We start from the raw sequence: 16272 nt of genomic DNA on the forward strand, positions 1-16272 counted from the left end.
ATTTTAGAGTTGAGCAGATAACTTGAGGGCTATGTCAATCTTTTATTCAATTATTTTATTTTTATTTATTTTTAGTTTATAAATTTTTTTATTTTAAATTGTAGAAATGGGGTTTCGCCATGTTGCCCAGGCTGGTTTTGAACTCCTGGACTCAAGTGATCCACCTTCCTCGGCCTCTTAAAGTGCTTGGATTACAGGCATGAGCCGCTGCATCCAACCTCCTTTATTCTGTTTTATGAGAACAAGTCAAGTTATAAAAATTTTAAAATTAGAGTTAATACAGATTTTACACTCTTACTAGTTTCCATTTTTCAAGAGACTGTTGTTCTTTGATAACCCTAAGGTCATTATAATAAAAATTAGGATTAGCTCTGCAAGTCAACTCTAAGTTTCAGATTGTTTCCATTCTTTCTTAACCATCTTCTTCTGCCACCATCTTTAAAAAAAAAAAGACAATAGGCTTTATGACTCTAAAATCAAATGCTTATGTTGGATTCTAATAAGGGGGTTTTATTTCAGGTGTTTGTAGGCAAAATACCAAGAGATTTATATGAGGATGAGTTGGTGCCCCTTTTTGAGAAGGCCGGACCCATTTGGGATCTACGTCTTATGATGGATCCACTGTCTGGTCAGAATAGAGGGTATGCATTTATCACCTTCTGTGGAAAGGAAGCTGCACAGGAAGCCGTGAAACTGGTATGTGATAATTATCCACTGTCTAGCAAGTCACTATTTGAGGAAATAAACTTTAATTCAAAAATGTTTGTAGTTAACATTATTTTGATTCCTTCAGTTGTTGCTTTGAATGTTTCTGTACTGACCAAGTTAGTATGTGACCTTTGCTTTTTTTCTGACTATAAAAGTAAAAAAGAACTGAAAATACCCAAGAAGTAATGTTTTATAGAAAGTCTCCCATTGATTTAAGAAGTTATCTATTAGATTGATTAATATCAGAAGTTTCATATGAGTATTTGGCTTATGGATTTCTGTCTTTTGGTTTTAGGCAAAAGGATGTCAATTCTTGATGTTAAACTTTAGGATTCTTACAGTATAATGAAGACTGGAATGGGCTGTGGGGAATGTAATAGTGGATGACAGTGACTTTTAGGATTCCATTCAGAAAATAGTTGTGAATCTGTTTTATTTTTGTTACAGCCTATTCATGTGATTTATTTCATATTTTCTAAGTGTATTTTTGTTCTTTCTTTATGTTTCTTGGCCCTTGAGTCTTCTCTGTCTTTAATCTTTCTCTCTCCTCCTGCTATTTATAGCCAGTCTCAGATTAATTTCCTTTCTCTAGGGCCTTTAATCACTTGATGCTCATTTCAGACCAGTAGTAGTGGTAACAACGTTCTGCAAATCAAATGTATCTTCACTCCTGCTGTATTTAAGACCCAGCTATCTCAGTATCTTAAAATAACAGTGTCATTATTTTTTGGCATACTCTTGCCTGACATCTGAGGGCCTCACTAAGTCTGGTTCTAGTCTTTCTAGATGATCAGCCTGTTTCATCATCAAGGCTTTTGGTTTCATTACTGGTGTCTGAATCAGTTCCACTCGTAGCTTGACCCAGATTTTAGTTTTTATTATGGATTTTTCCTTCAAACTTGTTTATTTAACATTAAGTTTTCATTTTCAGCAACATATGATTTTATTTTTAATACTTATATCTCTTAGTAAACTAATGGTTAAATAATATTAAATTATAAGAAGCTAAAATTGGCCAGATGTGGTGGCTCACGCCTGTAATCCCAGCACTTTGGGATGCCGAGACAGGTGGATCACCTGAGGTCAGGAGTTCAAGATCAGCCTGGCCAACATGGTGAAACCCCGTCTCTACTAAAAATACAAAAATTAGCTGGGTGTGGTGGTGCACGCCTGTAGTCCCAGCTACTTGGGAGGCTGAGGCAGGAGAATCACTTTAACCCAGGAGGTGGAGGTTGCAGTGAGCAAAGATTGTGCTACTGCCCTCTAGCCTGGACGACAGAGCGAGACTCAGTCTTAAAATAAAAAAGAAAGGCTAACATTTATCAAGAAAATCCACTGTAGTGATTTAAATAAAACCCCTTTTTGAAAATACAGGGTCCAATTACATTTCCAAGGACCCTGAATGATCAGTCTCAGGTATTTTTTTCTGAAAAATCTGTGGGAAAACATTTTCAGATAGATAAAATATGAAATAAGATATTTTAAGCAATAAAGTGAGTCCTTTTTATATGGAAGAGTAGTGAAGGTTAACAAAACCAAACTAAAACAAGAGACCGTGACAAGTTTAAAATATACATTCATATTATGGAAAGCATGAGGGAGCTTGGTGAGTTGATGAAGCAGGGAGCATTTGGCCTTAAATTGTTGAATTTTTTAGATTAAGATCAGTTGTCCTGAGTTTGGGGTGGTTTTGGGGTCTCTGGTTCTTTTCTTCATTGCAGTGTGACAGCTATGAAATTCGCCCTGGTAAACACCTTGGAGTGTGCATTTCTGTGGCAAACAACAGACTTTTTGTTGGATCCATTCCGAAGAATAAGACTAAAGAAAACATTTTGGAAGAATTCAGTAAAGTCACAGGTAAAACAAAAATGTATTTAGAAATTACTTTTGCGAAATGTGTTTACTACTTATAAGTGCTCAAAAAAAACTGAGGGGTTGTATGTATTAAATTAAGAATTCAGGTCTTCAATGTCTAAATTGCTTCCTTTCTGCTTTATAGTGGTTTGGATTTAAGCAAATTCCCTTATATCCTTCATTTCTTGGAATGTCCCCTTCACTTCTTTGTCTTAACTGAACCTTGGCTTTTGCTGGAGCTTTTGCCCTATAGCCTTCAAGTGAATGCTTTTTTTCCCCTTGACAATTAGTGTATTTTAGGACCAAGAGAATGAAAGTTTTTACTCCCTCCCTGTTGCCTTGTCTAGATCAGATATTTTTTGAGACGGAGTTTTGCTCTTGTTGCCTAGGCTGGAGTGCAATGGCACGATCTTGGCTCACTGCAAGCCTCCTTGGTTCAAGCAATTCTCCTGCCTCAGGCTTCCAAGTAGCTGGGACGACAGGCATGCACCACCACGCCTGGCTAATTTTGTATTTTTAGTAGAGACGGGGGTTTCTCCATGTTGGTCAGGCTGGTCTCAAACTCCCAACCTTTGGTGATCCGCCTGCCTCGGCCTCCCAAAGTGCCAGGATTACAGGCGTGAGCCACCGTGCCTGGCCGATCAGATTTTTAAAAATATCCAATTCTAAATCCATGGAATTGATTGAGAAGTAGATTTTATATCGTAGTTCTGTACACATTTATATATAACTGAAACAATTTAACAAAACTGTACTTTTATTTATTATACATGATTTATTTTGATACTTCCTATTCTATTTGATTTTTTAAAATACCAGTTGTGATCTAATATTACCTATGATTTAAAAACACTGTGTTAGACCACTGCCTCCCCTTGTGAAAACCACTATTCCTTTACATTTTTATCATTCAGACAAATGCTTTCCCTTTTGTTGAAGCTGTCAATCATTGCTCTTCTGGTTTCAGCCTTTCATTAATCTAAAGATTGCTTCTGGCTCGCTATCTTCCTCTTCTGCCCTAAATTAACTTATTTCTAATACCTTTAACATCTACATTGGTGAACCATCCAGGGCTTTAGACTCCTACCTATTTCTATGATTACCTCATCTTTAGTCCTTTACTTCAGCTCCACCATATCCCGATTACATTCTGGATCTAGTCACCAGAAATTCTGTGCACTTTAAACTCTTGATTTCTAGTGTCCCACTTTGTAACCACTGCCACTATCCACTATATTGTGTTGTCAAATACCCCTGTTGGCACAATTCTTTGACCTCATCACTTTATTATCTATATCTCCTTCTGGCTTCATGATCATTTATTCATTCTTTCAGCAGGTGTTTATTAAAGTTTCTGTTAAGTGCTGGCATTGTGCTATGTGCCTGGGATACATTGGTGGCTAAGAGACATATTCTCTGCTTTCATAGATCCTATATCCTGAGAAAGGAGATAAGACCAAGAATATAAATAATAAAAATTAAAGGAATATTTAGACATTGTGATAAGACACTGAAGCACGAAATACAGGATATTTAGCTAAAGAATAGCTACTATCCCTGTTTGGATGGTTCTGGAAGAATTTTCTGATAAGATGACATGTCAGCCAGTACCTGAAGGATGAAGAAGATGTAGCATACAAAGAGCAAAAGGAAGTGCATTCCAAGGCAGCAACACATGCCAAGGTTCCAAGGCGAGAAAGAAGTCAGTATATTACAGTAACTGAGGAGACCAGTGTTATTAAAAGGTAGAATTAGGAATATAATTGTATGAAATGAAGTAGGCAGGGCTTCTGTAGGCCATGTAAGGAGTTGGGTTTTTATTGTATATATAATGAGAAGGCATATAAAGGTTTTAAGCAGGAAATAACACCTGTTTCATGTTTATGGGATATTATTCCTACTGCTGTGTGGATAGGGACTTGGAGAGAAGGGGCATGAGTGGAAGCTGATAAATTAGTTGAAGCTGTCATACTAGTACAGATAGAGGATTAGACTAGGGTAATAGCAGTGGAGATGCAAAAAAGTAAATGAGTTTGGAATTGGTTAGGAGAGATGAAGTAAAGGAAGAAATCAAGAATGTCTAACCAATTTCTGGCTTCAGAACCAGGTGGATGACACTGTTTATTAGGTAGGAAGTCTAGGGAATGCAGATTTTGGCCATGGTGGTTCAGTTTTGGGACATGTTAAATTTGCAATTCTAAGACATCAAAGAGGATACATCAGGTAAGAACATAGGCACATCTAGAGCTTAGAGAAGTCTGGGCTAGGAAAAAAATCGAAGCATTTGTAAGGGTATAGATAGCATTTAAAAGTAGGGCTAGCTGACATTATTCAGAAAGAACACATACAGAAAGATAAGGGCAAAGGACTAAGACCAGAGGAACACTAATATTTAGTGATCACTTCCATTCTTGGTAAAAAATAGTAACTTTTAAGTTAGCTTGGCCATGATTAGTTGTCAAAAGTTAGTTCTCTTGGGTTTATATTAATAGTTTTGTTTTTAAGATCCTTGTTAGTGCTTTTATAGTCATGTTATATCAAACGCTCTAAAATATTGTAGCATGTTAAATGTCAGAATACAGTAGTTAGATTTGTTGTATATGGCTATACCTTAAGAACCCCGAAAATTAAAAAGGAACATCGAATACTGTCCCAAACCCCATATCTGATTATGTTGATTTAATTGTCTACTAATTGTCTACAAAGTTAGTGACTCATTTTGAGGCTGCATCACTTATTTTTTGCTCATCGTCAAGCGGATTTAGGTCTGCCTAATCGCTAGATGTGTGGTGGATGCTTTTGGCTTATATATCTGGCTGTTGGTTTAACAGAGGGTTTGGTGGACGTTATTCTCTATCATCAACCCGATGACAAAAAGAAGAATCGGGGGTTCTGCTTCCTTGAATATGAGGATCACAAGTCAGCAGCACAAGCCAGACGCCGGCTGATGAGTGGAAAAGTAAAAGTGTGGGGAAATGTAGTTACAGTTGAATGGGCTGACCCTGTGGAAGAACCAGATCCAGAAGTCATGGCTAAGGTAAATATAGTTGCTTGGAGTGGGCATAGGGTCATCATTTAAATTTTGTACTCAGAATGAAGCTCAAATATTTTGAGTTTTATGATAAATAGAAATTGTAGCTTTAGACTTTAATTGTTTGGCAAGGAGCAGCTTTAACACTAAAGTTAACAGCCTGTCTTGGTATCCAGGAATTTCCATTAACCATCCCTTTTCCTGCAGATTAAATGTGCAGAAGGAACTGAAATGAAGTTTCTTCAATTAAGTATTTTCATACACACTGGGTATTTGTTTAGTGCTTGGCACTGTGAGGGATAGAGGTTTTTTTTTTTTTTTTAAAGGTCTTGAGTAAAGTGAGAAGTAATGTTTTGGAGATTATAAATTATAATCTTCATTGACTATATTATGCCTTATTACTTGGCCGTAAATTATGTTTTGTTTAGATTTATAGCTGGTTTTTTTAAAGCTTTTTTTATTTTTTATTTTATTTATTATTATTATTTTTTGAGACGAAGTCTTGCTGTGTTGCCTAGGCTGGAGTGCAGTGGTGCGATCTCGGCTCACTGCAACCTCCACCTCCTGGGTTCAAGCGATTCTCCTGCCTCAGCCTCCCGAGTAGCTGGGACTACAGGCGCCTGCCACCATGCCTGGCTAAATTTTGTATTTTTAGTAGAGACAGCATTTCGCCATACTGGCCAGGCTGGTCTCAAACTCCTGACCTCATGATCTGCCTGCCTTGGCTTCCTAAAGTGCTGGGATTACAGGCATGAGCCACTGCACCCTGCCTGTTGTTTTAAATGATCAAGTTCCGTTAGTGTATTGTCCCCATGAAGAAAGGCAAAAGATTGTCATGTTTGCTCTTATTTGTTAGTGGCAAAATATGCATGGCAAATCCTGAAAAGGGCACTCAATTCCCTCCTAATTCCTGTACTTGCATTGCCAGGATCTTAATAGTGGTGCCATGAGTACTGGTTCTTAATCTTTCCTTTGGGCAACTCCTGGGACACATCACAGTTGCATTTCTTTTTTTTTTGAGATGGAGTCTTGCTGTGTCTTCCAGACTGGAGTACAGTGGTGCGATCTCGGCTCACTGCAAGCTCCGCCTCCCGGGTTCACGCCATTCTCCTGCCTCAGCCTCCCGAGTAGCTGGGACTACAGGTGCCTGCCACCACACCTGGCTAATTTTTTGTATTTTTAGTAGAGACAGGGTTTCACCATGTTGACCAGGGTGGTCTTAATTTCCTGACCTCATGATCTGCCCTTTTTTGGCCTCCCAGAGTGCTGGGATTACAGGCGTGAGCCACCGCGACTGGCCTCAGAGTTGCATTTCTGCTACTTAAAATGAGCTCTTGAGCATTTTAATTGTCTCTTCCCTTCACAGGGAGGCAGCAACTCTGAATGGCCATGAGTTAATGGTTGGATTCTTCTTGATAAGTCAGAGGTCAGGGTTTTTATTCCAGAATTTGAGGAGGCAAACCCTTGCTCTAAATAGTTTGGAGGAGAACCCTGGTTTATCCTTGTATGGTAAAGTCTGTGTAGGCAATGACATCTTTGGGTTAAGCAGATAAGTTCTATTGAGAATGAACCAGAGAGGCTCTCAGAAGTGCTACTCAGTATCTTTTATCTCATATTCCTTGAGTAGATGGGTAAGGGATAGAGAATTCAAATAGCTCTGAGTTTTTATTTTAAGTTTTTACTAGCTTGGTTTTGATTCCCATTGTTTCTTCTCCTAATACCACTATGACTTTGGGTAAACTACTAAACACGGATGTCATCTATTTTATTGAGCCTGGATCAGTCTCTAAAGATCCACCACAACTTTGAATCTACCTGTAGTAACTAAATAGCCTGTGTTGCTTTTTCTGTGAAAATATTTTAAAATAGCATTATAGATGTATTACATATTATAAAAGAGGAATAAAATCCTATGAAAACCAAAAGTATAGCTTGTAATTTGCTTACCAACCACTTCTCACATAACCTTTAGTAAGCTGCTCAGACGGAATTTCATCCTAATCTTTTTTTAGGGTTAGAAAACTTCAAGATTTTATTCTGGTAACTCCTTTTTCCTAGATCTAAAACAGGTTTTGGAATGAAAAGGAGGCCTCCATAAACTTAGGATTAAATATGGTAGAGCCCTTTATTGTTTTCTTTTTTTTTTTTTTTAAGAGATTGGGCCTCATTATGTTGCCTAGGCTGCAGTGCAGTAGCTGCTTACGTGTGCAATCATAGCCCACTGCAGCCTTGAACTCCTGGGCTTAAGCGTTCCTCCCGCTTCAGCCTCCCAGGTAGCTTGGGACTACTGATGCTTACAACTGCACCCAGCTCCTTTACTTTTCCTAATCCGGCCACTGCACTCCAGCCTGGGCGACAGAGCGAGACTCCGTCTCAACAACAAAAAAAAAAAAAAAAGAAAAGTTTATCCTTTTGAGTTAAGCTTCTGTTATTCACACTATCAATTTACAATTCACTGAAGATTTTTTTGCCAAGTTGGGTCAGTTTTACAATGTACCAAAACCTAAAAGCCTAAATGTATGTCTCTTAAAGGGACCCTTTTTCCTGTTGAACATTTTAAACACAGTTTCAGTAAGTAATTTTCATATAGTATGTTAACGGTTTCATCATAGAAAATTCCATGTTGAATTTTTTTTAAAAGTAACTGAACCAGTGGGAGTCTGTGTAACATAGAGGCTGGACCTTAGTATGATAAATTGAGAATAATAAAGGGGATGGAGCATTTGTGGAAAATGTTAGTTTTTTTTCCTCCTTAAATTAGTAACTTCTTATTAGATAGCCCTTTATCTGAAGCAACAATTTATTCAATATGTTAGTTTTTTATTTGGATAGGTACTATATTTTCTTAGTTTAAAAGTTATATAGAAAAGTATAGACAAAGAAATTTCCTTTCTACCCCTATGCCTATGTCTACCAAATCCCCTTTGTCCCCTATAAGGCATCCAGTTTTAGTAGTTTCTGGTTTATCTTTTTAGTATTTCGTTAGGCAAATATGAATATACTTCCTTAATTCTTACATGAGTGGTAGTAATGTTGGTAGCCTACTATATTCACTGATCTACATTTTGTTTATTCACCATCCTGTTTAATCAGCTCTGAGGAAATACACCATTATTATATGAACCACTAAGTTGTTATAAAACACTGCCAACTAAACTATGGCACAGTACTTGCTTATCACATTGACTGTAAGTTGTTTCTTTATTTCAGAGATGTAAAAACAGGAAAAACAGTGTATCCTGTCAATCTCTGTTAGCTCATAGAGCTCTGCTTCATTTTTTGGGTTTTTTTTTTGAGACGGAGCCTTGCTGTGTCACCCAGGCTGGAGTGCAGTGGTGCAATCTTGGCTCACTGCAACCTCTGCCTCCCGGGTTCAGATTCTCCTGCCTCAGCTTCCCGAGTAGCTGGGGTTATAGGTGTCTTCTACCACACCTGGGTAATTTTTGTATTTTTAGTAGAGACGGTGTTTCACTATGCTGGCCAGGCTGGTCTCGAACTCCCAACCTCAGGCAATCCGCCCACCTCGGCCTCCTAAAGTGCTGGGATTACAGGCGTGAGGCACTGTGCCCAGCCCTCTTCTTCATTTTTTATGACTACATAGTAGTCTATTCTGTGGAGGTACTATAGTGTATTTAACCAGCTGGATATTGAGTTGTTTCTGATCTTTTGCTCTTACAATGCTGGAATGAATAAGCTTATGTTAGTTGATACAAGTGGAGATATATCTGTAGGATAGATTCTTGGGGGTAGAATTGTGGGCCAAAGGGTAAATACATCTGTAATTGTTAAGATACTACCATATTCATGTCTGTAGGAGATACACTATTTTACATTCCTACCAGCAAAATACAAGATAATTATTTTCCTCATTCTTGACAAAACAATGTATGATCAAACTTTTGAACTTTGCCAACCTGATAACAAATGGTCTCAGTGCCATTAATGATTAATGATTTGCGTATCTTACTATGAATGGTTTGAACTTTAAATATATTTTAAGAGCCATGTGTGTTTCTTTGTATGAACCATGTATTCATGAATTTTGCCTATTTTTCTATTCAGTTGTTGAACTCTCTTATTTTCTGGTTCTCTGATATAAAAGAGAGATTAGCTGTTTGTGATACATGTTGCAAATACCTCATCCATATTTATTGTCTTTGCTTACAGTATTTTTTGCCATATAGAAGTCATTTATTTTTATATATCATTCTTATGGCTCCTAGATTTTAAGTCATAAGGTCATCCCCACTCCAGTGTTACATGAATGAATCATTCTTGTTCTGATACTTTCACAGTCCTCCCTCCACCCTTTTATTACTTAAATTTTCGATCTATTTGGAGTTTATCCTGGTGTATAGTGTGAGGCATGGACCAGCTTTTCTCTTTTTTTTCTAATTAACACTACCTGATTTAATGATTTAAACGTTATAATTTGTTTATATTTGGTAGGGCCAGTCTCTAAATTTCACTCTTTTTTTTCCTGGTTATTCTTGTTTATTTATTTTTTCATATGAACTTTTGAAAGTTACTCAGTTTTAGAGGAAAGAAACAGAAAAACTTGTTTTGAAAGGGACTTGGAGACCATGTTAAATTTGTTGGTTAGCTCGGTAGTAATAATTATGTGTTGGTTCTTTGAAGGTTCTACTCAGTGTTAGGTGCTTTAATGACAACATAGGAGAAGGCAAGAACCAATAATTTTTATAAATTGGTGACTGATATCAGTGTCATTTTCCTAGCAATTTTTCGTACTACCTGTAACAACACTTTCAGCGCTTAATGTTTTAGAGAAGAAAAGCCTATGCTATGAAGACAGGAAGAAACACTTTACAGGTAAAATTAAGTAGCCAATGACAGTTTTGTTTATTTGTTGCTTACTAGGTAAAAGTTTTGTTTGTGAGAAACTTGGCTACTACAGTGACAGAAGAAATATTGGAAAAGTCATTTTCTGAATTTGGAAAACTCGAAAGAGTAAAGAAGTTGAAAGATTATGCATTTGTTCATTTTGAAGACAGAGGAGCAGCTGTTAAGGTAGAAATTTTGAAATTTTGGTTCTTGATATTTGAATTTTGTTTCTGAAACCTGCCAAACACATAAAGTAATGTTAAAAACTGAAATAAAATTGACTGTTAGCTTTTGCTGAACTCTTTCTGTTTAATCTCTGTAAGGTGATAATAGTATAATATAACAGATAAGACTCCATATTTCAAAGCCAGATTATTACTGAATTTGTGATCTTAGGCAAGTTATTTTTAATCTCTATTGTTTTGTAAGATTTGATAGCATGATACCTTGAAAGTATTACAAGGTATAAAAATTAGCTGCTGTAAACACTAAATAGGTAATGAATGTATTATAACTACTTAGTTTACCTCAGTTTGTGTACCTATGAAGGAAACTGAGTCGTGTACATAACTCATACAGTATTTGAGTAGATGTATTGTGATGAGGGTATGATTAGTTTTACCTTTATTTAATCATTTTAGAGTTAAAATAGCATTCACTATGTTTTACTGATTTCAGTAATTGTTAGAGATATCGCTTGTGTATAATAGTTGATTTAGTCTTTGATGATAATGATAAGTATGAAGGAAGTATTTTCATATGGTATCTGGAACACAAAACCTGCTTTCTATTGACAGTGGGTTCGGACTATCTTTAATGGGTGAAATTTTCAGTTTCTTTTTCTTGTTCATCTCTCCTTCCTTGGGGGGATGGGAAGCAAGACAAAACACTACTAAAATCTTTTTTATGTTATGGGGAAGATAGATCCAGAATGCTTAGTGACACAGGCATGGTTCTTTTTTGGCATGTTTGATTGGTGGGATACTGCCACCTCTAATTTGAGCATTTTTTGGTTTTGTTTTTTGCCCAAGGTACTGCTTTTAAAACAGGCTTTCTAGAATCTCTGACTCCTTTATAGTTAATCGGCTTGCTCATTGATGAGAGCTAATTGATGAGGCAGTATTGTTCATAAAATTCGTAACTTGTCCAAGGTCACAAACTCAGTAATAATCTGGCTTTGAAGTATGGAGTCTTATCTGTTATACTGTTACACTCTTATCTGTTAATGTGTGGCTTCTGAAATTTTCACTGGTATAGAATGCAGATAACTAATAATTTTATGCTTTCCAAATACTCCTCCTGACTCGACTGGTTTTAAATAACTGGTTGTCCTGATGGAAAATATTTATAGGATGATTTGCCAAGGAAGCCTATTAAATTATAAAATATCTAGTCCAGGAACTGGGAGTCACCAGGATGGTCGGGACAGAGAGTAGATGTTTCATTTTTTAATTTATGCCAGGAAACTTTTGTAAACTTGTTTAGTTGCTTTAACTGAAGCAGTGCAAAGCTGAGGTGGTAAAAGGGAAAATTGCAATCTTGAGGACTAGTTTCATTTTTGTCTAGATACTTATAAATCACTAATAGCTCGTTATAAATAGAACTTTTTTTATGTGTGCCCAGAGTGGAGAAAAGTATAGGGAAACAAAAAATAAAATATGAGGAGATGACATTTTGTTACTAAGTACCTGAACCTTTTGATGTATGGCAGAGGTTGTTGGGTGGAACAACATGAACAAAGGGCTAGAACATGGAATGTTTGATTACTGCTTTCTACGTAATTGCTTGAGTCTTCATTAGTCCAGGCCTTTTCTGGCTCTGTACTTTAAACTGTTCAAGCAAAGTACATTTCGGGTTAAGCATTGTGAGGGAAACCTAGGTTTTTTGTGTTGGTATCTTGAATTTTACAGATAATCTCACTCTGTAATCATTTGTGCTTCAGATCCTTGAAATTTTTGTATAAGAACAGTGTGAGACCTGTATGTTGTATGCTACATGTTTAAAATTCTAATCCTGAAAAGTTAATCTTTGGTTCATATTAATACTAGCATTTTTCCCTGGTATGGATTTGCTTCTTTGGTGTGGATTTGCTTCTTTAGTATGGCTTATCTTTTAAGGAGTTAGTTATTTGGAATTAAGGAGCAGCAATAGATGGCAGCCCTTTTACCTTTTAAAATACAATATCAGGAGGTAGGTTTTGTTCTAAATGTAATTTACATATAAAAAGATAAGGTCGAGGGAAATGTATTTTCTTTGTGTTTGTGTTTAACTTTCTGGCTAGATTCACCTTTTGCCATTTGAAATAATTGTGTGGTAAATTTTTTTTTTTTTTTTGAGACGGAGTCTCGCTCTGTCCACCAGGCTGGAGTGCAGTGGTGCTATCTCGGCTCACTGCAAGCTCCGCCTCCCAGGTTCCCGCCATTCTCCTGCCTCAGCCTCCCGAGTAGCTGGGACTACAGGTGCCCGCCACGGCGCCCGGCTTTTTTTTGTATTTTTAGTAGAGACGGGGTTTCACTGTGGTCTCGATCTCCTGACCTCGTGATCCGCCCGCCTCGGCCTCCCAAAGTGTTGGGATTACAGGCGTGAGCCACTGCGCCTGGCCGGTAAATTGTTAAGTATATTAAATGAGTCAAGTATGATAGCATGCACACTATATAAAACATATAATATAGTTTTATATCGTTGTAAAATAAATTAATTTTTCAATTTTTTATAGGCTATGGATGAAATGAATGGCAAAGAAATAGAAGGGGAAGAAATTGAAATAGTCTTAGCCAAGCCACCAGACAAGAAAAGGAAAGAGCGCCAAGCTGCTAGACAGGCCTCCAGAAGCACTGCGTGAGTCTGCCTTTTAGTAGATATGTCTTTGGACAAGGAATCTCCATTTGATAATGGAGATCAGATTAATAAAACAAAATCAGAGTCTTGAAGCAAACTGATTTGCTTTTTCTTTTCTCCCTTCCCTCCTTTGCTAGGTATGAAGATTATTACTACCACCCTCCTCCTCGCATGCCACCTCCAATTAGAGGTCGGGGTCGTGGTGGGGGGAGAGGTGGATATGGCTACCCTCCAGATTACTATGGCTATGAAGATTACTATGATGATTACTATGGTTATGATTATCACGACTATCGTGGAGGCTATGAAGATCCCTACTACGGCTATGATGATGGCTATGCAGTAAGAGGAAGAGGAGGAGGAAGGGGAGGGCGAGGTGCTCCACCACCACCAAGGGGGAGGGGAGCACCACCTCCAAGAGGTAGAGCTGGCTATTCACAGAGGGGGGCACCTTTGGGACCACCAAGAGGCTCTAGGGGTGGCAGAGGGGGTCCTGCTCAACAGCAGAGAGGCCGTGGTTCCCGTGGATCTCGGGGCAATCGTGGGGGCAATGTAGGAGGCAAGAGAAAGGCAGATGGGTACAACCAACCTGATTCCAAGCGTCGTCAGACCAACAACCAACAGAACTGGGGTTCCCAACCCATCGCTCAGCAGCCGCTTCAGCAAGGTGGTGACTATTCTGGTAACTATGGTTACAATAATGACAACCAGGAATTTTATCAGGATACTTATGGGCAACAGTGGAAGTAGACAAGTAAGGGCTTGAAAATGATACTGGCAAGATACGATTGGCTCTAGATCTACATTCTTCAAAAAAAAAAAAAATTGGCTTAACTGTTTCATCTTTAAGTAGCATTTTGCTGCCATTTGTATTGGGCTGAAGAAATCACTATTGTGTATATACTCAAGTCTTTTTATTTTTCCTCTTTTCATAAATGCTCTTGGACATTATTGGGCTTGCAGAGTTCCCTTATTCTGGGGATTACAATGCTTTTATCGTTTCAGGCTTCATTTTAGCTTCAAAACAAGCTGGGCACACTGTTAAATCATGATTTTGCAGAACCTTTGGTTTTGGACAGTTTCATTTTTTTGGATTTGGGATAGATTACATAGGAGTATGGAGTATGCTGTAAATAAAAATACAAGCTAGTGCTTTGTCTTAGTAGTTTTAAGAAATTAAAGCAAACAAATTTAAGTTTTCTTGTATTGAAAATAACCTATGATTGTATGTTTTGCATTCCTAGAAGTAGGTTAACTGTGTTTTTAAATTGTTATAACTTCACACCTTTTTGAAATCTGCCCTACAAAATTTGTTTGGCTTAAACGTCAAAAGCCGTGACAATTTGTTCTTTGATGTGATTGTATTTCCAATTTCTTGTTCATGTAAGATTTCAATAAAACTAAAAAATCTATTCAAAACATTACCTATTTCAAATTCAATTGTGTCCTAAAACATTATTTTATTCGTAATCCTTGCAAGGAATATTGTTTTCAAAGTATAACTGCCTATGTGAGTGATCAAATTCATGCAAAATTTCTTGTCTATTCCAACATGTATTGTGGATATTAGACTGAGGATTAGTCTAAATTCAATGCTAATTTATTCCAATTAGCACTTCATTGATTGGTGTTCTCATAGTCTCTTCTAATTTTGAAATTTTATCTTTTATTTAAAAAAAAACAGGTTCATAGACTTTTGAGCATTCTTGCAGGCATTGGATAATTTGCGTTAAAACAAATAAAATGTGGCTGGGAAAGCAGACTGCAATCTATTTTGACCCACATTCTTTATAAGGGATAATTTGTGACTGAAGACCTTATTTGCTGGATAAGTGAATGTACAACATACAGGGAAAACTGTTAGTACTGTGGCGTCAATTGCACTGCGGACTTCAGTTTTAGTAAATCGTGATTGTGACTATCATTTCAGTTACTGGTTTAGGAATATAATTTCCTATTACTATGTAAATTTGCTTTGAGAAACATTCATGCCTTGTAAGAGAGGCTTAAAAATATCCAGTAGTAATACCTCTGACTTTCTGTTAACACCTCGTTTATTTTTATTTATCTGCTATCCCTGATGCCTATATTTTTTGTTAGCCAAGACATAACATCTATTTCCCTATTTCCTTTAGAAATTCTGATTTATTCTAATGACTTTTTTGCTTGAGAATGAGAGGAACAAAATAATCTAAGCTTTATGGTACAGAAAAGTCTGAATCACTTTCAAATTACTATTAAGTTTTCCCCTCCATCTTATTCTTACGTGGTTCTCAAATGTTTTTATAATGATAAAAATATCAGAAGCCATTGGGGAATAATTAAAATGGATACACCATTATTCTGTGTTTTGTTCCTGTTTGGTGTCTTTGTGATAGGAATATTAGATTTCAAAATCATAAGCCACTTAATTCCGTGTAATCTTGGTTAGATCATACTGGGTTTCATGGCTTCTTTTCGTTTCAAATAAGATTAATATTTACTGATGAAAGTCAATATATTTCATTTCTTTTTCAAAGTACACTCATTACGCAGTATAGTCATTTAACAGACCTTATTGATATTTTAGTTTTTTGGAAACTGATAAAGGAATTATGGTCTGTTGTTGTATGATAGTTTTGAGTTAACATGGGTATTTCTTTGGTAAGACAGATCCAGTTGTTTTTCTTATGCCCATGTATGTAAGTAAAGACACCAAACATTCTTTAAATGCTGCTTTTAAACTTTGAAAATACAATTTGAAGTTGTAACTATACATCTAATTAGACTTAAGTAAAACCCTGATTTTTTTCTTGGAAAGAACAAAATCTACAAATAAAATTTGAGTTGTTTGTATTTCTTAATTAGGTGTTACAAGCTACAAAGTTGTCATAAAGAATATTAAGAATGGGGATAGAAATGATTCTGAGAAAGCATAAACCCTCGCAGAAACATAAGATTAAAACTTGGGTTCCATGTCAAAATCCTTTCCTTTAATTGCAAATTATATTTTGAATTTT

The 16272-nt window shown here is 36.7% G+C and overlaps 1 protein-coding gene across 6 annotated transcripts in view; it reads left to right on the forward strand.

Moving 5' to 3' along the window:
• The window catches only part of HNRNPR (heterogeneous nuclear ribonucleoprotein R), a 35347-nt gene extending 20634 nt beyond the window's left edge, over positions 1-14713 (forward strand). For 3 of the 6 annotated variants that reach the window (XM_033227885.1, XM_033227886.1, XM_033227889.1), the window contains 6 exons: positions 520-696; positions 2430-2565; positions 5385-5599; positions 10472-10621; positions 13152-13273; positions 13411-14713. In XM_033227885.1, coding sequence (XP_033083776.1) covers positions 520-696; positions 2430-2565; positions 5385-5599; positions 10472-10621; positions 13152-13273; positions 13411-14023 — 1413 coding nt within the window. In that variant the 3' untranslated portion in view covers positions 14024-14713. The remainder of the gene's footprint in view (positions 1-519; positions 697-2429; positions 2566-5384; positions 5600-10471; positions 10622-13151; positions 13274-13410) is intronic. The other 3 variants (XM_033227888.1, XM_033227890.1, XM_033227887.1) reach the window with 2 other exon arrangements.
• Positions 14714-16272: the final 1559 nt, after the last annotated feature.

The sequence above is a fragment of the Trachypithecus francoisi genome, unplaced genomic scaffold (assembly GCF_009764315.1).
Source record: "Trachypithecus francoisi isolate TF-2019V2 unplaced genomic scaffold, Tfra_2.0 Lachesis_group12, whole genome shotgun sequence".
Classification (NCBI taxonomy): domain Eukaryota; kingdom Metazoa; phylum Chordata; class Mammalia; order Primates; family Cercopithecidae; genus Trachypithecus; species Trachypithecus francoisi.